Here is a 21812-nt window from a genome sequence, read left to right as displayed (position 1 = left end):
TGTGAGCTGACCATTTGAGAGCTTTTGTCCTGTACTATTAAAATAAGCTGAAGTTGCCATCGGTTTATGTTAATGTGTTGGGCTGTAACATTTTGGCAGGCCAGAAGGTGTTTCCCAGCTGATCTTTCTGGCTGTATGCGCAACAGCCTGTGGCTGTGCACTGGGGTGAATGGTAGAGAAGGCTGCCAACCCACCTTGAGCCAATAATTTTAATCTTCTGCTGTAAGTGCAGCAAAGCACTAAAGCTCTGTGTCTTTGATCCTTGGTCTGTTTATATTGTACCATTCATGTGTACATGTGCACAGTCTTGTGCATGTCCATGTACAGGAAAGTTTTCTTTTTATTAATTATGATAATTTCAGGTATAAAGGAGCAGTTAGTTACTCATTTTACTGGCAGTAATAATGTACATGTTTCTCCTCAAGGTATGATAGCCCTTACTCATTGCGATCAGGGCTGACCATTTGTCTGTACATAGTTCTATTTCTCTTACAAGAGACCCAAAAGAACTTGAAAGATGAATCCATAGTTTGTAAAGAGCTCTGGTATGTATTTCTGACCAAGTAGGGAATTGTGATCACGTTTTCTTTTCTCTGTTTTTCTCTTAATTCTCAGTCTTCTCCCTTGCAGATGTACAGGTCTGCAAGCATGTCTTCCTTGTGCTGCTCTTTGAGATAAAGGAAAATATATTCTGTAAGGAGATCTATAATATAAAGGATTAGGTGTATTAATGATATCTCACAAAATCTGGATCCCTACTTCCACATCAGGGTGCAGTGAAATGGAAGTGGTGTACTTAAAAATTACACTTAATGCTTTGTTATTTACAGATATTGCAAACAGTCCTTTTAAAGTTCGGCTTCTAAAGCCCATAAGTGCTCTCTTCTTGTAGAATTCCTGAAGTTCAGGTTAAAAATCTAAAGACTCAGGTGACTGTTACTATTTGTTCTCCCAATGTTTTCAAAGGAAGGTAAACAAGAAAGGAGATATTGCAGCACTTTTTTTCTTTGAAAGTCGTGGTTTATGGGATGTTACAGTGACACCTGGTGGAAAACGGTGCTGGAAGTTTAAGAAAAATTTCTGCATCATTTGAGTAGTTCATTTGAATGGTGTCTTTAATATTACTATTTTATTAACTAACTGCAATGGTTAGAGCCCATTTGTGAGAGGCATGTGTGCACTACCCCTATATGAGTGTGCAAAAGCTCAATGACAAGAATTATCCTCATCAATAACAACCAAGCTTTCTTGTTACAAAGAGTTCATTATGTCTATTTGACAGTAACCAAATTTCCTTGTCTGAAAAGCCAAATACTGTTTTGTTATTGTTACGGTGCTGTGGACTTTTTCTTCAGACTAAGATGCACCTTGATTATATCCCTCACCAGGAGTTAACCTGGTTCTTAACCTGGTGGAGTCTCTGTGCCTGGAAGTATTCAAGAAACCCATGGACACGGCATTTCGTGCTATGGTTTAGTTGGCATGGTGGTGTGCAGTCAAAGGTTGGACTCAGTGATCTTGGAAGTCTTTTCCAACTGTAATGATTCCATGATTCTATGTTTCTCATCTTCCAGTGCTTCTCCCTATACATCCTGAAAAAACACCCTAGATATCCTAACAATCAAAGAGTTTTTTAAAAAAAGCCCAAAACAAAAAATTTTTTAAAAGTTGACTATTTAAATGCTATTAAAAGATTTTCTAAAAAGTTTGACCTTAGGCATATTTTTTTACCTGTTCTACATCTAAGTTAGTAATTTAAACCCATGTCAGACAGCATTCTTAATCCTGACTGACCACATAGATCAGTTGTTGAACTCTGTCTGATTTTGATCCACATCAGCACTAGCACAAATAATATCCAGGAACAGTTTGGGACATAGTAAATCCAAGAGCCATTGACCATAGGTATTTCAGCTGTCCCTATTCTCTCTTGGATTATGAGAGATTTTTAAAGTGTGGATGTGGGTTATCCCATGTCACTTGCTGGGGTACTGATGTGGGTACATTGAATTAACTAGTATAGACCTAAAAGTCCTAGAGACCAAATCCTAAAGGTCCTAAAAGTCCTAACTATCCAAAGCCAAAGTTCTTTGCTTCAGGAAGACATTGCATCTGCCTGTCACCAGCTTCCTCTTCAGTGTTGCTGGTCACGTGAGCTCTGACGAAACTTCAGCCAAGATGAGCTGGATTAGCAGAGACCTACTGTTTAAGCAGTCAGACTAAACTGGCTTATTTCGGCTGGATCTAAGGAGCTCCTTCTTGATCAGCTTTGCTCATGGGCTGGAGTGGGGGCAGCGTCCTTCTGGAGTGGAGAAGTGACAAGCAAATTGGGCAGTAATTCCCCCACACCTGTGTAGCTGAAAGCCCTTAGCCAAAAGCAAATCTCACCCTAGATGAGCCTTAGTCTCATCTGGAAACTGCCTTGAATAGTGGTGAGGAGACTGAGATAATGCACAAGGAAACCCTCCAATGCTTCCCAGGGCAACTGGAAGAAAAAGAAGGAACCTGGTCCTAAAAGCCTTTCCTTCCTCGGACCATGTTGAGCCACGTGCTTCCCAATATTCATTGTCTTGTCTCCATCCTGGCTTTCCCTTTCCTCCTGCCTTTGTGCATTTACTCCTTTCACTGCATGGACAGAACAGCACAGGGGATTCTACTAGAGCCTAAGCCAGAAAATACAACATCAGGTTAATGCCCAACAAATCACCTCTGCTGTAGCTGGGTTAGTGTTAACTAGGTTCTCAGCCTGTTTTACTGCATGACTGCAGAAATATTTCCTTGGCAAGTCAATGGGCCTTGGAAAGGTATGGTGAGAAAGCAGGTACCCTTTCTAAGCAGCAATAACAGTATGTGCCAGCCTCAACTGATCATCAAAATGCTACATGATTTCTAAAATAGTACATTTGATTTATAATGAGTAATACATGCACAAAATGACTTAGTGTTTGTTCATATATACATACATATGTGTGTGTGTGTGTAAGCTGGATCCATCTTCTACTGCAGAATTACTCTGTGGATGTCTCTGCTGGTACAGCACAGATGTGCCACAGACCAGAGCCTGGATTTGTCTTAAGCTTGACTTTCCATGGACCTCTTTAACGTGAGTCTTCAACTTTTAACTTCAACTCATGACTCTTTAAATCAGACACACGATTTATCTATCAGCTTCATTTTTCTTCCATGATATGGATTCAAACTTACTTGTACAATTGTGTCTCCTCATCTAGAGAACCCCTAGCAAATTGGCTCTGGTTAATTTATGTCTAGATTGCATCTGAAGGCAGACACGGGTCTGTTCTGCATGACATTTTGGTGTGGAAACAGAACATTTGGAAACAGTCATTTAAAAAAAGATTAATTGAAGTTTTTGCCATGTCTGATATGACCAATGGTGTTCTAACAAAGTTATTCATAATCACCAACAAATTTTCTTAGTTGCGTTCACGTACAAATACTTAGAAATAGCTTAATCTAGTCAAAATTAACATTACGCTGTTTTTTCCTTCTGTTTCCCTGTTTCCGTGTGGCTCAGAACACCTGATTAAGCATTGCCCTTAGTTTTCTTTTTACGTTAATGATATTTGTGTAAGTTGATACACTGACTTTCATTTGTCAACTCTTTTGTTTCAGTGGCTTAATAAGAAACTATGAAATAGTGGTTGCGTAACTTCAAGACAAGTGCTCCAGGAAGCTGAGAAGCTGTTGAAGGAGCGGAGTGTAAACAAGGATTCAGAAAATGTTTTAATGATCGGACATGCAGAAATTTCACAGTTGTATATCCGTATCAACCTAAACTTGACTCTGTCCTTAAGTCAAGGGAAGAGGCAGATTACCAGATGAAATTGTTTAAGTTATGAAGAACGCTTGCCTGTGGTTTTTCCCCCTAAAAAGGCTTGTTGCTCTTTGGTGCCTGTGGATTTCTGCAGTTTACTGTGCTTTCTCAAGGAACTGTCAAAACTTATGTGCAAGTAACCTGGTAAGTTTTCAAAACCTGTACCTAATCTTTTGAAATACAGATTGTTGTTAGTACTGTAAGAACTTCATATGACATATCAGTGTTTTCAAAATTTCTCTAAAGGATGTGTTTTATTAAGAGCAGAATTTGAGAATGAATGTTTAACATTTGAATTTGTGGAATCCGGTAAGGAACAAATCCCACTGCTCTGACTGCATGCAATTACTGTAAATGCTAAAGACCCTGGATGGTGGGGAAGATAAACCTTTATTCTTTCAGTTAATTCACTTTACTTATTAATTTCAGTCTAGTCCTGGGCTTTTGTTATATAATCGAGGAAAACTGTAAAGTCACAAGAAATTTTCTTTCTGTGACACACAGAGCTATCCTGAACCTAGCTGCAGATTAATTTTTAAGTTAGCTGGTTTAAATTGTGGGTAATTCTGTAAGTATTAAAATTAGTGGTCACATCCTTAGTTTTATACTTTCTTGATACTACTTGGAATAGTTTGCAAAACATTCTATGAATGCAAGAAAAAGATAAGCAAAACGTCTGAAATCTAGACAATTTATCTGCCTTCAGGTGTTGCCTCCTTGCTTCTCTTTGCCAGAAACATGTTGATGTGTTTTAGAGCACTGTGTGTCTTTGCCTTTTTAAATGGACATTTTGTGCCTTGGTGCTAATTGTGGAAACCTGCTGCAGAGAACTATCACCTGCTCTATTTTATTACATACACTTCCCTGACAGTTCCTTTAAAACTATTTGGAGCTCTTGCACCAGTCAAAGAGTTAATTGCCTTCCCTGATGGAAACCTATCATGCAATGATAACTTTAATGGGGATCCTTTGATTTGAGTTTAAATTAATTCAGAGTAAGAAATAAGCTGCTCTTCCTTTCAGATTTGAAAGACAGGAAAATCACATTTATGTTCAGTGAATGTATTGATTCAGGTGTGAAAAATGTAATCTTTGAGTCTGAGAGTTGTAAATATTATTTTTCTCCTCTGGTCTACTTGTTGTGTTTGATTTTTTTTATTTTGTGAAAGCTTTGATTCTCACTATTGTCATGGTGTACCCAGTGTGCTGAAAATTTCTTACTAAGAATTGTTTCATTAAGGTTGCTCTTACCTGCTGTCAGGTCAAAAATTTAAGAGCTGCTATTCAGCTTTTCTAAGGTTGTTGCATACATCCTCAAATCATTTGCACTTCAGTGACAGTGATAGGTCTTGCACACTTTGGATGATGTGAAAAAGCAGGCACTTTCACTGGAGAGAACTTTTGGCAGGAGAGGAAGGGTGGTGGCTGTCACCATATGGCTACGTAAAACTCTTTGAAAAGGTGGCCAGACAAAAGGCATTTAGCTTGAAGGAAGGTCTTTCCGCTCCCAGGAGGTCAAAGCCACTTGGCTTTGTCATTTAAGCCCAACATATTTGTGAAGGATTTGTTATTGACTCAGTGAACCAGAATGGGGAGGCAAGAGCCAAATTCCTACCTCAGACAGTTTGACAAACACCATCTGATTTCACCAATGTCTTTGTTTGATGGTATCTCAGAAATCAAGTGAGAAGCTACTTATCAACAATAAATTTCTCCAGATGAGGAAATATCAGCCAAAGAAAATTTGGTTTACAAGAAGTTAATGACTTAATGTATTTTAATCAAAGAATTTTGAGGAAATATTTAAATTCTTTTTAAAAAGGGTATATATTCCTACAGGAAGGAGAACTTGGAATTACTAACCTTTGCAATGTTAGTGACATCACTGGAGCGGTGAGTAATGGTTTACTTTGTTAATTACTGACATTGTATGTTCCTGCTCTTTGAATACAATGGGTACAATGATCATATTTTCAAAGTCTTCATGAAAATGTGCACAGTTGCCCATCTGGCATAAGTCACTAAGTCGAGTGGGTAGATTTGGTTCAAATTATTAGAGGCATGGCTGTATTTTTTATTTAAAGAAATTGTGTAAAGGGTGATGATATCTGCTGTGAGTTATGTTCACATTTGTGATCTACAACGTTCATAACCTCTCATTTTTGAGACAATGAGTCAAAAGTGTTGCCTCCAACATGCAGTCATTAAGACTGTCTTAATTCAGTTTCCTCTGTACAGTTGTTTATTTCATTTTCTCAGTGATTCAGTGTAAGAAAACTCATAACTGTTGAACATTTAGAGTTCTCTGGGACTTCAAATGGTTGTGTCTGTCATGGGGGCTTAACCTGAACTTTTCATAGGAGTATTCTTGGAGGACTTTAGCTGATTTCCTAGTTCAGATTGCAAAGGCAGTTCAAGCTGGTGGTGATAAATAACACAGAGAATAAAAATTTTCAGCTCCCCTAAGGCTGCTGAATAGAGCTTAAACACTAACTGGAAAAAAAAGATAAAAGGATATAATAGTATGCATGCAGGATGATAAACATGATTGGAACCAGTGGAGAAACAGATAAAGAGGACTATAGTGGAGTTTTTGCAAGTTATGTGACAAGAACCAACAGCTCATGCCCAAAGAAAAAGTTCAAGGAATAGTCACCTTTAATATTGAAGCATTAGGTGAATATGGCCACCAGAGACCCCTCTTGATAAGCCTTCAGGACTATAACAGGACTTCCAGTAGGAGGCAGATGCATGGAAATTAGTTCTAGGACAGTGATGTTTATGTATTGAATAAGAAACACATTTAATATATATGATTATAGTGGATAAATAGTTTGTTGTAAAGTCTCAAAATACACACAGAAATAAGGAGATGTCCTTCCATGTGTCCTGTACAGACAAAGAATGCCTGCTTTCTAATGGCCCAGATTGTGTTAGGAAGTTTTTTCCTGCCAGTTTCAGTATCAGTGATTATACACATTCTTTGAAGAGTGGTGGAGAATTCAGTCTTCAGTATCTGCCACAGACTAGTGGCAAGCAGCCTCTCAGCACCTGGTATTGAGTGAGGCTGGGCCATTTACGATGCTGGGACCATAAAAACCTGTGTTGTCATGACAACACATAGCAAGGTTGACTCACCTGTTTAAGTTACTGAGTATCTTTGCTCAGTGTTATCAAGTTTTCATTATATTTTTCATGAGGCTTTGCAACACTCAGTATCAGTCTTCTGCTTTTAAAGTTGTTCCAGCTTCCCTTTAAAAAGAAAAGCTTTCAGAATCACTAAGAAGTAGACAAGACAGCATAAACAAGAGAGTCCAACATCAAAACTGAACAACATAATATTGCTTCTGAACTGAACAATATATTGTTTCTGTGAAAACTCATAGTTTTAAAGCCAGTGTCTATTGGCATGCACATGTGGGAGGGCTTGTGCTCAACAGCTTTCCTGTGTGCTTTTCTGTCCTGCACACTGCATATCTGCTGTTTCTGCACAGAGAGTATGTGGTAAAACAAAGCTGGGATGGTGGGAGTGCTGGCCATGTCGTGGCTGGCTGAGTAAACTCATTCCCAGAACAAGACTGAATTTATTTTGTTTTGTATTTGGTTTTACATGGAGAAGGGCACTATACAACATAACTCTCTTACTCTAGGATCTGAATACTTATAATACCCATGTGTCCCTCTAATGTACGGCTAGTGCTGGAGTAACCCTTGCCTTTGGAATTCTGCTTTCAAAGTAATTTTTAAAGCCATCCGCTGTCTTTGCAGTGTACACAGGGATGTCAGTTTTGGAATGCAACCGTGCAAACTGACTGTCCACTGAAATGTGTGAGTATTACCTGAGCTTTGGCTCTAGAGCACTTGTCTCTAGCCTGTCAAGTATCTTCTCCAATGACAGACATTCAAAATCCAATCAGAGCAGTGTTTCTATGAAAAGATGTAATGCCTGCATTTTTTCTCTATTCCCTATAAATTCTGTTTTGAAAAATTAATAATTCTTGTTACCCAAATTGCATCTAATATCAAAGGTTTTCAATTAGTTTGTCAGAATATATGTATTTTGCAGCCCATTAAGCTCAACACAGATTTTTAGACAGTGAGAATGCACTAGCGCTTTTCAGGACTTTACTCTACTGGAGCTGTTTCAGAGTTGCATGCAGATGTAAATGAAGCACATGGCCCTCAGTAGATTGATTTCTTGTTTTTACTAAACCAGATGTGTGAGAGCTAGCATTGGTCTGGGAAAACTGCCATGATAGGTTTTAAACTTCTAATTTTTCTGCATCTCTCGAACACCTGAATCTTATTCAACCATAGCATCGCTCTAATGTTGACATTCTGTTTTCCAAGGGTGGGTTTTCCTTCTTTCATTATTTGCCAATGATAATGTTTTGTAATGTACTTTCACTGTAAGAAATTCTAATGAATTGGTGTGCTATCTCTTTGAAATACTCTCTGATTATATTTTGCTAACCCCACATTTTATTACTTTTTTTTTTTCTTGGCAGAATGAGACATACACTAGAACATGTGAGGTAAGTTAAATGCCATCAGAGCAATACAAAAAAAATCACTATTTCAGTGATTGCCATGTCCACACAGTGCTAAGAAATACCATGTAAATACACAAACTTATCAATTCAGGTCTAATTGTTTTGTTCTCCCTAAAGCTGAAGAATGAGTTACATGTACCTTTTCAGCATGGCGACCAAGGACAGGTTTGCATTAAGAACTGCTGTGTGACAAAGAACATTGCTGTAAAGAAAGCAGACTAATCTCAGTATTATGAAACAGGACAGACCTATGTAAACCATGTTCTAGCTCTCACAATAGTGTTGTTCATCTAGTTTTTCATTAATTCCATCAAAGACTATCCTGAGAGAATGCTTGTTAAGGCTGGTATGATACAGCTTGGCAAGAAGTGGAAACAGAGTGGGAGCTAGAAGACAAAACTCTTGCCTGGATAGAGTCTAAATGAAAAAAATGCAATTCACAGGCAACATGCGGCCCCTTAGAAAGAGACCTCAAGTGGGGAGTGCTGTGGGTGGACTGGTGTTCACAGTGATGAGTTTGGGTCAACAAAGTGATGGGCACTTTCAGCATGAACATAGAGTGCAGGATGGGATGGGATTCCAGGATAGGATAGGATAAGGATGAGGTGATTGAAAGATTGTGTTTGGCCCTGTTGAGACCTCAGGATGAAGGCTGATCCCAGATGGAAGCAACACATTTCAAGGAGGAGATGGAGGAGTTGAAGAGAGTCATGAGTAGAATACAAACCCATTGGCAACCTGGAAATTTGATTGAAAGGATTTTTTTAAAAATGGTTTTTTAGTGTATCCAATTGTGATGATGACAAAAGTTTACTATTACACGAAATGGTGGGTTTGGAGTGTAGGACCAGCCCAAGAAGTAACCAAATTACTTTTGTAGAAACATAAAATGAATGTGGGTTTTTTTTTCTTTGCCTGTCTGGTCACACAATATGCCACTAAAATGTGTTGACTCTGCAAGGGCTTTTTTGGGATTATCTTTCCACTGGATCAGCTGACTGACTTGACTACCCACACGTCAGGCACAAACTGTGTCACTGCATCCAGAGGACCATGTCATTGCAGCCTGCAGAGCAAAGGAGTGGGAGTAAGAGTGGGGCTTTTTCTTTGGCATTAGCTCAGTTCTGTTGTCTGAATGCACCTTGTGACTGAAATCTGGTAGTATTTCTCCTTCCACCTAGGAACAGGGGATTGCCACTGAATTTCATGGGAACAGTCACAAGAAAAGACATCAGACTGGGCTTATATTGCTGATGGATGGAGAAAATATGAGGATTTATTGTTCTCAAGTAGAGCAGCTGGCAAATTTCCCTCAAAATTTAAAGTTAGGAGCCTTAGCAATCCTCTTGCCTTAAGCAAAAATCGGATTTACGATTCAGGTTCAGACAAAAATCAGAAGAAAGAATAACACAACAAATAACAAATGTTCAGAAATACCTGTGTTCAATGAGGCAGAAGGCACAATGGATCAGCATGAAATCTGGGACACTACCCCTTAAAAAAAATTAGTCATAAATTAAAACTCCAGTGTACACTAGACAACTACTAATACCTGAGTTTTCACCTGCTAACAGTGCTGATAATTTACTTGGAATTATTTTATTTCTCTGAATATGAAACTATTGGAAAAAATTATAAGTGGTGGCACTTGGCACTGAATGTCTAGATGTGACATAATGTATATAGGAATATATAGCTAAACAAGTTTTGAAATCTGTCTTGGTTGCAACTGTGTTGTCTGAAATAACATGTCTTATCAGTTTCCATGGGGTGCTGGAAATGTGTTTCCTCAGATCATAGGAAGAGCAACTAAAAAACTTCCCTCAGTTGCCATAATGAATTGCTTCTGAGTGATCTAAAGGTTGATTATCACTTGAAAGGTGCTGCTGTATGGAGCAAACTTCAAGATTTTAAAGGCTGAATGAACTTGAATAAAATGAGCCCAAACAAACCTCCTGCCTAGAAAAGCTCAAATCTCCATTTCTCAAAAGGTTTGGATTTCCAGGAGACTCAGTCTTGCATGTAATTTTAAAGCTACTGAGACCCACCTAGAACATGTTCCTCCTTCTTCTTTAGTTCCCTACATAAAAAGCAGGATGACACTGTATTTATTTTCCCTACCTGAACTGGAAACTCAGGAATTTTCTGTTCTTAGGACGTCAGTGTGGAGCTCACTGCCCTGGGGTATTTGTTATGTTTGCAGCTTGAAGGCACAACTGTAACAGAAGGAGTAGCTGCTGAAAAGGAAGTGTGAATTATGCGTGGCTACCCTAAAAAATTGTTTTCAATTTCAGGTATTTTGAAAATCCACTGGTAATACATTGTAAGAATGTGCCTCATTCATAGGGAATACATGAAGCAGGAAAGGGTGAAATGTAACATGTGGAATATATTAGTAACTAGTAAAAAACCTTATCTTCCCAAGTCCGTGGTCATCACTGAAGTCTATTTCCAGCTGTAAAGTAACCCCATGTTCATGCTTTCCACAAAGGGACAGTGTGTGAGGAGGAAACCTTTAATTCAGGCCCAGTGAATTGATGAAAATGCTCTCAAGAAATCTTTGGAGTGAATTAATGGTAGTGCTGTTTTTTAGATTTAATATAATTATTTCCATAGGGTTTGTGTATATGCAAAATGTCCACAGAATTTGTATGCATTCAAAATGTGTCTGCATGATTCTGGAAGGAAGTTTGCCTTCACACAAAGCTAACCAGTGAGTTCTGTGCCCTACACAGACAGTTTCCTGTAAGTTTGGCTGTAGCTGTGCAGAGGATGCATATGGAGTTGAAGCACTAAGTAAGTCTGAATAGAGTTCTGTGTCCAATTGACAGTCTGATAAATTCATAGTCTCCTTCTATGATCTGGATCTATTTAAAGAGTATTTTCATTAATCAGAAAACTAGCATTCTTTTTTTTAATAAATACACTGAAGTTTATCTTGGAGTAAAACATTTTTCCCTCCCTTTCATGGACATGAGACTTTTTGAATCCAGTCTCAACTGTTTGAGATGATACCTCGGGCTGATACAGTGCTACTGAAACAGTCGCCTTGAAAATATTTACAGGAGTCTCTTGCGCCGTCTCTATGTTTCTATTCAGAAAAATTTTGATAAGTAGCTGTAACTAAAAATGCATTTATAAAAGTATGGGCTAGTAGTCACAACTACTCACATTGAACCTGGCCCATTTCTGTCTGACTTATCAAACTGTCTTTAAAATGCCATGTGAGTTACCCAGCAACATTTTCGATATATTCTTTTATGTGTTTTTATGGGCTTTGCAGCTTTTAGGTGTGTGAGGTAAAAGGTTTTTGAGATGCAAGGATACTTTTATATTGTATTTTCCCCTCAGGCTACTTGAACAAACCTAGCGCTCCATTTGCATCTGCCATTGGAAACCACAGCATCACATTAGGGTGGAAGGCAGCTAACATCTCTGGGGTGAAATATGTTATCCAGTGGAAGTTCAACAAGCTCCCTGGTGACTGGAGGTACACAGAGGTAAGGGAGGACACCTCCTTTTACTTTGCAAGGAAATTGGCTCTTCTCTGCTCTTTTTATATGTATATTTATATATATATATATTTTTTTTTTTTTGAAAGATATTGGATAATATGTTAGGTACATGAAAGAGATTTTCAAAATCATGAGTGGCATGGGGAAACTGAAAAGCAGTGGATGATTCCCCATTTCCTCCAACACAGGAACTAGGAACCTTGATGGAAACTAGCAGGTAGCAGATTCAAATCTAGCAAGATGTCTTTCCTCGCAGAATGGGTCGTTGAAATGTTCAGCTACTTCCTGGCACGTGTGGATGTTAAATTGCTAAATTTAAACTCCTGAATATTAAAATTGTTAAAATTACTAAATTGGGTTTGAAAAGTGACTGGAAAAATTAGCAGAAGAAAAAATTGTGTTCTGCTAAATGCAAATATTCCCATTGTTTCATGTTGAGTCATGCTTGTGAAATGCCAATGAGAATATTCAGGAGAAGTATGGCTGTAGGCTTTCTTCTCTCTCTTTTTTTTTTTTTTAAATACTTTTCCCTAGAGAACTTTTTTTGGTTCTTGTCAAAGCACAGTACTTGGCTAGAAAGACCTTTGTTCTGACTCAGTAGAGTTATTCTCATAATTTGTTCTTTTGCGTCAGCTGTACACTTGTTATCTTGCCATCATCTCTATTGGACCAATTTACAGGGCATGACAAGTTGGTGCCACAAATCAAAGGTAAAGATAATTTGCTAAGCAGGAAGTTATTCTGAATGAATCATTGATGAAATAATAGGGAGCAATTACTTCAGACAATAAATATTTCAATGTAACTAGGATCCTTTGTATCTGAAACCTGTGGTGTATGTTTAAAATACATTGCATGTAATATGCTTCTATTTCAGTTTTTTTTTTTTTTTTTACTTTTTTCTTAAAATTTACTATTGTATTGCATCAATCCTTTGATCTACCTGCTCATTGCTGAGATTTGGTGCTGTGTTCTGAGGAAACAGAAGGGAAAATGTTTTGAAGTGATGGAAAATCAATGTCTATGCTGAAAATAATTTTCAGAATTTCCTCTTAATTAAACTTAGGATGCTGCCTTTTTTTATTCTGAAGTATGTATATTGTATGAAACCTCTTTTGCCCTCATAACATCCTACACAGTAGCTGCAGCTGGAGGAAAGAGAAGCCCAATTGTGTTTGTGCACTACTCTAGGTGGTATCTGAAACTTCATATAGCATCAAAGACCTTCAGGCCTTCACAGAATACATATTTCAAGTGGTTTGGATCATTACATCTCAGCTGCAGCTCCATTCTCCACCCAGCCCCAGCTACCGGACACATGCTTGTGGAGGTAATGAATTGCACTGTTAAGTACATCTTTCAGGACTTTAACAGAAACATTTGAGTTTCATTGTTGTTTCTTTGGCAGAAGACATTGATGATAATCTTTAGAATCACGTGTATGTTGTCTCTTGGGTAGCTGCAGAAGACCAAACTAAAAAAACTATAGGTTCTTTTGGTTGGACCTAGAAGAATTGAGGCTTCTCCCTGCCTTTGGTTTTAGAAACAAGCACAGAAACCAGGACAAAATTGTGAGGGCACATGGGATACTTTTGTACATAATTATGCATGTATTTGATTGAAACATAGTCCTGTTTTCCTGAACATCATAAAAAAAGCTGAAATGCGGCTGGAATGTTAACTGTCCCTAATAATATTTGTTGGTGTATAAATGAATTAACAAGTGTGGAACCTAAAAATGTATTTAAAAGTTAAAATAAATTAATGTCTTAATCAAGTGCTGCAGTCAGATATTTCTCTCTTGCAGCTCCTGCAACAGCTCCTGTCATTAAAGACATTCAGAGTTCAAGTCCAAACACTGTTGAAGTTAGTTGGTCTCCACCACTTTTTCCAAACGGATTGATTATTGGATATAACTTGCTCCTGACCAGTGAGAATCATGAATTGCTGAGATCCTCAAGAAGGCACAGCTTTCAGTTCTACTCCACCTTCCCAAACACAACTTACAGGTACGAAAAGAAAAGATAGCAATGTGGTCAAGTATGAGGTCACGCTTCTTTCCCAGATAGCACCAACTATGCCTTAACACCACTTCTGCACAATTTTGTTATTTACTTACATCCTTGCCAAAAGCAAGGGCATCTTCCTTGAGGTAACAGAGTTATCCCAGGTAACTTGGCTGCTTTTGCAGAAGTCAGATGGGGAGGAAGGAAAAGCAACTGGATATAGGGCTGGGAGGCTGCATTATCTTAGCTGCTGTTTTTAATTTTTTTAGGCTTGTGTGGCATGTCTTTATTATAGCCAGAGAAACATAGAGTGGCCTTCTCTACCTCTGTAAGCATCTGGAAAAATTTATTCATTTTTATTAAATGCAGATGTCAGCATTCTGCTTGCACTGATAAATGCAGATCTTCCTTGGAAATGAAGTTGAGTTGTTCTTCTGAGTCTGAAAATATATTTTTAATTGAAATTTAGAAGATTGTGTTGTTGTTTTGTGTTTGAACAATCCAGACTTTTGTTGGTTTTGTTTTTATTCTAAATTTTCCCAGAGCATTATATTTAAATGGGCATTTTCTGAAAGTCGAACGCTTCTGTAGCAGCTTCCCTACTGGGTAAAATATTTCCCAGGCAATCTTTCAAAAGGAACCTGCCAACCAAAACCTGTCTCTTTGGTGTGCCATAGGTTCAGTATTGTGGCTGTTAATGAGGTCGGCGCTGGACCCCCTGCTGAAGCCAACGTCACCACCCCAGCATCCAAAGGTAAAAGAGCAGCAGAGTCCTTACCACTGTTCCTGGGGACAAACTCATCTTCCCTGGCCTGCCACATTCCTGGCAGGAGTATAGCTATTTAGACTGTGAACATGTCAAGGAGGTGTACACTGAGGAGTCAATAACACATCAGAGAGGGTCCTGTTCTTCAGCTGTGGGTGTAATAAGGCACATGAACGGTCACTTAATGTGAAACCCTTTTGTCAAAAATTCTCAATTATCTCAAGCCAAGTATGAGAAATCATACCAATTTTTTTTTTGCTCTTTCACTGAGGTATTTGTTTTACCATATCAACTAATTAATATTGAATGTAATGATGCATTATAGCTATTACTCAAAGAATTGCAGAATTATTAATTGGCAGAGAAAGATACACGTTGAGATAGAACACAAATAAGAGTGAAATCGATGTTATCAAAATGTTCTTTTAGGAAAGAAAATAAAAGACCTTCCCTTCTCCTGAAAAGATTCAGTTGTCAAACACCTGGAAATGCTTCAGCTTTATAAAAACACTTCAAGACTGTCTCTGAATTGCCATTAGTTAGAGAAACTGAACTTGTTTCTCTAGTGCTTTTTAAAATATTGGTTTTTTTTTTTTTTTTTTTTTTTTTTTTTTTTTTTGTCTGTGTGTATTAGCTCAGACACACTAATGTTTCCTTACTTACAACTCCACAGAGGTTTGCTGTAGGGCTGGCTGACCCTGAGTTATAAATATTTGTGTCATTTTTGAAAAGTCTGGACTGCATTCACTATGTCAATCCAATTGCCAAGCAATTAATTTAAAGCAGAAAACAAACAAAAAATAAACAAACAAATAAACCCTATTGCCCCCCCAAACCCCTGCCTTATGGGGGTGGGAAACACAAACAGGAGCAGCCCTTTGTCATGTATCATGTCCAGAAATGGTGCTGCTGCATCAGGCACTGAGCTGTGTAGATCTGAGCCCTGAGAAGGGTAGGGAAAAGAATCTGATTGCTGCTGTAGTTTGAGAGAAACGTTACTTGAAAAGAGATAAAGAGGTAATATTGGCCTCTTGTACTTTGCTCTGAAGGCATCATTATTGAAATTACTCACAGTGCACCATGTGAGAAATTCACAGCAGCTCAACCTATGCAGTTTATCTGGGAATAAATTAAGACAGCATTTGATCACAGTTTTGTGATATCCATATGAGGAAATGATAGCTGATTGCAGACAGCTGCTTAAGCTGAAGAGGAGAAAAAAAAGGCAAGGATTGTTTGCTGATGGAAATTAGCCAAAATCATACTTGAAATAATATACCACCTTTAAAAAGGAAGGTAACAATCAATTTAGCAGGGTTTCCAAGGATCTGAGATTCAGAAGCAAGGCAAGCTATCTTTCCCAGGGTTATGTATAGCCCAGACAGAAGGTACAGATTTACTGAAATGGTTTTGATGTAAACTACTTGGACCTTTATAAGCATGAAATCAGTTTATGTGACCAAAGCTATCCTTGCTGACTTTAAATTCTGTGACTTTATTAGAAAAAAAAATTATAAGTTTATCACCTTTGAAACAGATAATATTATCCCATTGTCATCTTTGTCTGTAATACGTACTTGTTTTTTGAATAAATCACTAATCATTACAATAAAACACCTGAAATAAATAAACTTACCTTGCTTTTCTCCAGCTCTGTGGGACAATATTTTACTTTGACTGGGGTTATCAAAGAAGTCCAGAGGGGTTATATGTCCTATTTCTGCTGGATCTTGAAGTCACATATATGTCTTAGTGCCTTCATTTCCTCGACTCAGTAAGGCTTCATTTGCTCCAGCTTACTTTCCCTCACTAGGGAACTGGTTATTGTTGCAGGAATGATGGTGTGAAATTCACATGGCTTGTTCTCACCCTGTGTGAGGAGCCAGAATCAACTGTAATGGTGAATAACTCCATATACTTTCAGCACTCAAAGAGTTTAAGTTTTGGTCTGTCACTGCTAATGTAAGGATGTATTCATACCTGCAGACATACACTGGGCACACGTTTGGGCACACGTGCACATACATGTCTGTTAATGATGTGTCTGAGTTAGTGACGTGCTGTGGTCATCTAAATTCTGAATTTCTCTGTTTGCTAGTTAAGGAAAAAGCAGCATGGCTCTTCCTTTCCAGAAAAGAGTCTTTAAGGAAGAGATACACAGGACATTTCCTTGAAGCTGCTCAGTGCCTGCCAAATGGTGCTGTACACCACAACATCACAGGTAAAATCGGACTGGGCTCTCTCTTTTTCTGTCAAGTGTCACTAAGACCTCTTTATACCAAGGACAGAATGCACCTCACATAGCTTGAGACAGTGTCTAGTCTCACTTTATAGTCAATCAGAAGAAATAGGAACTTTCAGGACATGATTTGATGTATTTGAAGTGACAGGCATTAGGAAGTGATAAATGGTTCTCCCCAGTGCAACTGTTTCTTTGCTGTATCTAGGCAGCTGGTTCATTTTTTACATTGTAGGTATCTAAATTGAGGTAAAATGAATCCACGTTTCTCTGTGATCAATTTCTACTTTTTCTCAACATGAATACGGGGAAATGAAGCAGGTTCATACTTCTGAATAAAATAATACCAAGAGCTAAAAGATAGTGCTAGTGTGTTAGCATACTAAAGAAATGAGGCATTTAGCAGCCAAAGTCACCAGATAACCATGTTATCTCAAATTACTCACTGCTTCAATGTTTCTTATCTACACTGGTCCTTGGTGACAGTGTGGAAATCTGAATTTATCTACCAAATTTCTCAGAGCCACAAAGGCTCCGGAGAAAGAATGTTGCCCCTGACTAAATAGCCTTTACTAGTGCAGAGGTGGCACAGATTATCTCAAACTTGAATTCTAGAGTGAATTTGCCAGCTGCAACTGTTTGACCTGTAGAGGGGCAATCAGTGTCGGTTTGCATATTACATGTCTTCTCTTTGATTACCTTTCTGAAGGGCAATTCTCTATAATAATGTCACTTACATAGCAAATGGGAATGTTTCCTTATTAACTGAAAGTGTAGAAGTGAGAAGAAAAAAGCAATTAACTTTTCTCTGATGATGATGGGTTGCAGACTGAAAAATACATGTTTTTAAGGCAAGGAGAAAAATTGACTGAAAAATGGAAACTTTTCTTATATTATCTGTGTGCACATATCTTTCTGTTTTTAGGTATTTCTGTGAATATTTATCAGCAAGTTGTCTATTTTTCTGAAGGGAATTCTATCTGGGTGAAAGGAGTTGCAAATATGTCTGATGTATCTGACCTAATGCTCTTTTATGCTGGCTGGGGGAATATTGTGTCCATCTCAGTAGACTGGCTTTATCAGAGGATATACTTTGTCATGAATGAAAAGGTAATGCTTTAGTGCTTAATTAATTTCTTGCTTAATTTGAACCATTGCATGATTAATTTTACATGAGAAAAATATGATTTATGTATAGATATGTATGCAAAAATATAATTATAGAAATATATTTTAATATGACATTAACATTCACATATTTAGTAATTTAGAAAAGAAGAAATGCCTGACTATCAGGTCATATTTAAAGTAAACACCCTATGTGGAACTCTGGCACCTTGCCTTATTTTACTCCTTAGGACATAAGTGTTTTTGTTTTAATTTGTTTTTGAGACTGACTTCACACCCTCCTCAAACCCAGTATTGACACACTGTTTCTCTTGGTTATCCATCTACTCTGTTCATTTCCTACTCTGCCTCAGGAAGGTGGTCAGATAACTAGATAGTGATTTTACTGTCTGTCATAACTGACAAAATATATTAAGTGTTTCATACAATAGCAACAGCTCAGATTATAGCTGCTTCAGTTTGAAGTGAAAATGGAGAATAACCCTGCACTGGATTTCCTACTCATAAAACATCAGTTACACTAATGGTCAGGCTTTGCATGAAGCCATGTAATCCTCTAATGTACAAAGGACTAGAAACCTGCCCATAATGGTTAGTGGGGATTTTTATTTTTTTAATCCTCTTGCCATGTTTACTGCACAGGGAACAGGGAGCAGGAAAAGCAGTAGTGATGAAAATATACAAATGAGCTGTAGATGAACAGACCGATGGCAGAGATGTCTGAATTCCAAGGTATTGCTTCCAGGACTAGAAAGGCACTTCCCTTCCCTGCCAGATCATTTTCAAAGTACAGTTTGACTATGCCCTCCAAATTGAGTACAGGCAGTTGGGTATACAATTTTCCCTCCACCTTAGAGGTATGACTGGCAGCTTCAGGGTAAGCTGTTGTGGCTTTGTGTACAAGGGTTATACTTGGCTGGCTGAACACTCAGGAGCCCAGAAGGACCTGGGACTGTGAGAGAGGTGTTTCACCCTCCCCATCCCCTGAAGGAATCTCAGGTCAGCTTGTCTTCTCCCTATGAATGCATCTCCTGTTTTTCTTCTCATTCCCCAGATACATGTGTGCCACTTAGAGAACTGCACGGTAGCTGAAGACATCACTCCTCTTTACGTGAGGTCCCCTAGGCAGGTTATAGCTGATCCCTATAATGGGTAAGTGAACTCCTGTGAGCACGTGGTGCCAAAGGTGCTATAAAGCTCCTCTCTAATTTCCTCCACTTCATTAGTCATCTAGGTTCCTGTTTCAAGCACTTAAGTTAACAAAACAAAAGTACAACAAATAACAAGCTACAAAAAAATTGGAACAAGAGAGATGCCATGTAATATTGTTTCATGCATTTTCTTCTTTAGGGCATTAGCAGAAGAGATAAAGCTTTTCCAATAAGAAATCTGAGTTTCAGAAATTTCATGCTTTTATGAATTTGAAGCTCTACGAATTTTAAATGTTCATGCTTAGCATTTAAAGTATTATAGAAGAATATTCTCCAATAATGTGCTATACAAATTCCCAGAAGGTAAAAACTGATGTGTCTACTTCCTCAGAATATATATACTAATAGTGCCAAAAGCATTTTTCTATTGTGCATAAAGACAGGTACATGTCAGCTGCTAAAATATTTGTGGCTCTACAGACTTCTTGCACTGTATTTATTTGGGTTTATTTTTCTCTATGGCCAGTTATATCTTCTGTCTCCTGGAGGATGGCATATACAGAGCAAACCTTCCTCTCTTTCCTGGCACTGCCTCCTCAGCTTCACTGGTGGTGGGATCCAGTGCTCTGAGAACCTTCACGATTGACTTCCAATCTAAAAGACTCATTTTCTTCAACAAAACAGAACAGGCCTTTGTGTCAGGTTTTCTTGATGGTTCAGAGTTTCACACACTGAGATCACACGTGCCATTTAATGATATGGAGAGCTTCATTTACAAGGATGACTCATTTACAGTCACAGATGGCTCAGCAGTTTTCCATGAAGAGGTCTCTCCAGTGGGAAGTTCTAGCTTCAATGAGTACATTGTGGACTGCAATTTGCTGTACCCAGAGTATTTTGGCATTGGCAACTTGGTTGTCTATGGGCCATCAACTCAGCCTTTTCCTTTACCAACTGCTCCTCACCTTGTCACGGCTCTATTTGGATTGGACCAAGCTGTGATCAGCTGGAGACCGCCTGAACACGCCATTGGAACCAGTAAGTTCCGCCAATTATCCCTGAAGGTTCACTTATTTTCTTTCTAGAGGAATAACTTTCTGGTTTCCCTTTTCTTGATTTGGACTTTAATGATTTCAATAGCAAATCCTGATGGAAGTTATGGAATTACCTCTGCTTCAAAAATTTAGCCCATATTTGTCAGTAAAAGAGCTAAATTGTCTAAATTAACACAAGTTTGTGTTGGCAACTCATATGCCCCCTGCAAGGATTTTAAAAAAAGCTTTATCTTAAGTATGTTTTGGAGTAGCAGTAATGCTGGGTACTGGTATCACATAGGAAATCATGGCAGAGATGTAATGACTTTTGATCAGTTATTGTGCTATGGTTTCTACCCTCTGTGCATGTGCCTTTGAATACCAGAAAATCACTTGGCCCGGGAAAATTTCTAATTTCTAATTTAATTCTTCCTGGCAGACTGAAGCATGGGGCCAGAGGGCAAAAGTGTAAATTTTTAATGTATCCCTTTCCTAATTCCACTTGGCATTTTTGAAAGGAGTCTCCAACATACAGCTTTCTCAAAGGACGTGTATCACCAGTTACAACCATTTACTCTTTGCTAACACAATTATTTGCTTCACACAGGTTTATCTGCTTGGCAGAACTGGACCTATGATGTGAAAGTGTCACCTCAGCACCCATTTGAGGAGGAATGGGTTGTCTCAAATATTTGTAACACAAGGTTTACAGTGAATGAGCTGGCCAGCTTCACAGCATATGAGGTGTCAGTCAGAGCTGTGTCTCCTGCTGGTGCAGGGCCATGGTCAGAGTCATTTAGAGGTACAACTTTAGAAGAAGGTGAGAATTGCTTTGTCACACAGAAAAAATGAAGAATAAAATGTGTATAAACCTTTCCACTTAGTGAGGCACACACTTTGGGCAAAGACTGCAAAATAAGGGGCACAAAAAGGTTTTTCTTAGAAATATTAAAGAACACAGGATAAATAAATTTGCTTTTATTTAAAGTAGTAAGATTTTCAAACTGGAATAATGATATTACATATTAACATTGGTACTTACCTACATTTTTCTAATGCAAATACTCTGTCAAAAATATTATTTGATATGGTAAAAGAGGTGTTATCCATTTTCTTTGCTCTGTGAAGAACTTTCTATGATGAAGTGGTTTGTGCAATGCCCTGAGGGTAAATGACAATTCATGGAAAAGTGCAGCTCACCAAGTGCTGAAAATCCTTGGTTTGAGCTTAGATAATCAGGGGAAATGAATGTGTGCAGAATGTCTGAGATTTCCATGTCTTTGGAATGTTTTTTGAAACCTCTTTCACCCAAACTAACCTAAGTCTGAGGGGAAAATATCTTCCAGTTTAAGGTGCTGAACTGGCTTAGGGGTGACTTTTACCTGGCGTTGGTAAGAACAGGTCCAAACCCAGAGTGCTTTTTAAGCATCTAATAGGATTCCAAATTGCCTTATTGTTCTGGATCTGAAGCTGCCCTGAATCTCTGAATTTCTCAAATTATGATATTTTCATACATTTCTTCTTTGTCCTTTTTTCCTTAGGACAGGAACAGTTTTAAAGATGCTTTTGTAACTTTCCAGAAACA

General features: G+C 38.2%; 1 protein-coding gene across 1 annotated transcript in view; it reads left to right on the top strand.

The window, feature by feature from the left end:
* Window positions 1–3856: 3856 nt before the first annotated feature.
* Window positions 3857–21812, top strand: part of ROS1 (ROS proto-oncogene 1, receptor tyrosine kinase) — a 73426-nt gene continuing 55470 nt past the window's right edge. The window contains exons 1-14 of the mRNA XM_041423804.1: window positions 3857–3979; window positions 5675–5728; window positions 7604–7663; window positions 8344–8370; window positions 11124–11184; window positions 11740–11888; window positions 13095–13233; window positions 13711–13912; window positions 14587–14663; window positions 16774–16896; window positions 17840–18024; window positions 19097–19194; window positions 19720–20231; window positions 20835–21047. Coding sequence (XP_041279738.1) covers window positions 3857–3979; window positions 5675–5728; window positions 7604–7663; window positions 8344–8370; window positions 11124–11184; window positions 11740–11888; window positions 13095–13233; window positions 13711–13912; window positions 14587–14663; window positions 16774–16896; window positions 17840–18024; window positions 19097–19194; window positions 19720–20231; window positions 20835–21047 — 2023 coding nt within the window. The remainder of the gene's footprint in view (window positions 3980–5674; window positions 5729–7603; window positions 7664–8343; window positions 8371–11123; window positions 11185–11739; window positions 11889–13094; window positions 13234–13710; window positions 13913–14586; window positions 14664–16773; window positions 16897–17839; window positions 18025–19096; window positions 19195–19719; window positions 20232–20834; window positions 21048–21812) is intronic.

This window comes from Onychostruthus taczanowskii, unplaced genomic scaffold (genome assembly GCF_017590055.1).
Source record: "Onychostruthus taczanowskii isolate IOZ18803 unplaced genomic scaffold, ASM1759005v1 scaffold8, whole genome shotgun sequence".
Classification (NCBI taxonomy): Eukaryota; Metazoa; Chordata; class Aves; order Passeriformes; family Passeridae; genus Onychostruthus; species Onychostruthus taczanowskii.
This window is presented reverse-complemented; position numbering and strand designations above follow the sequence as displayed.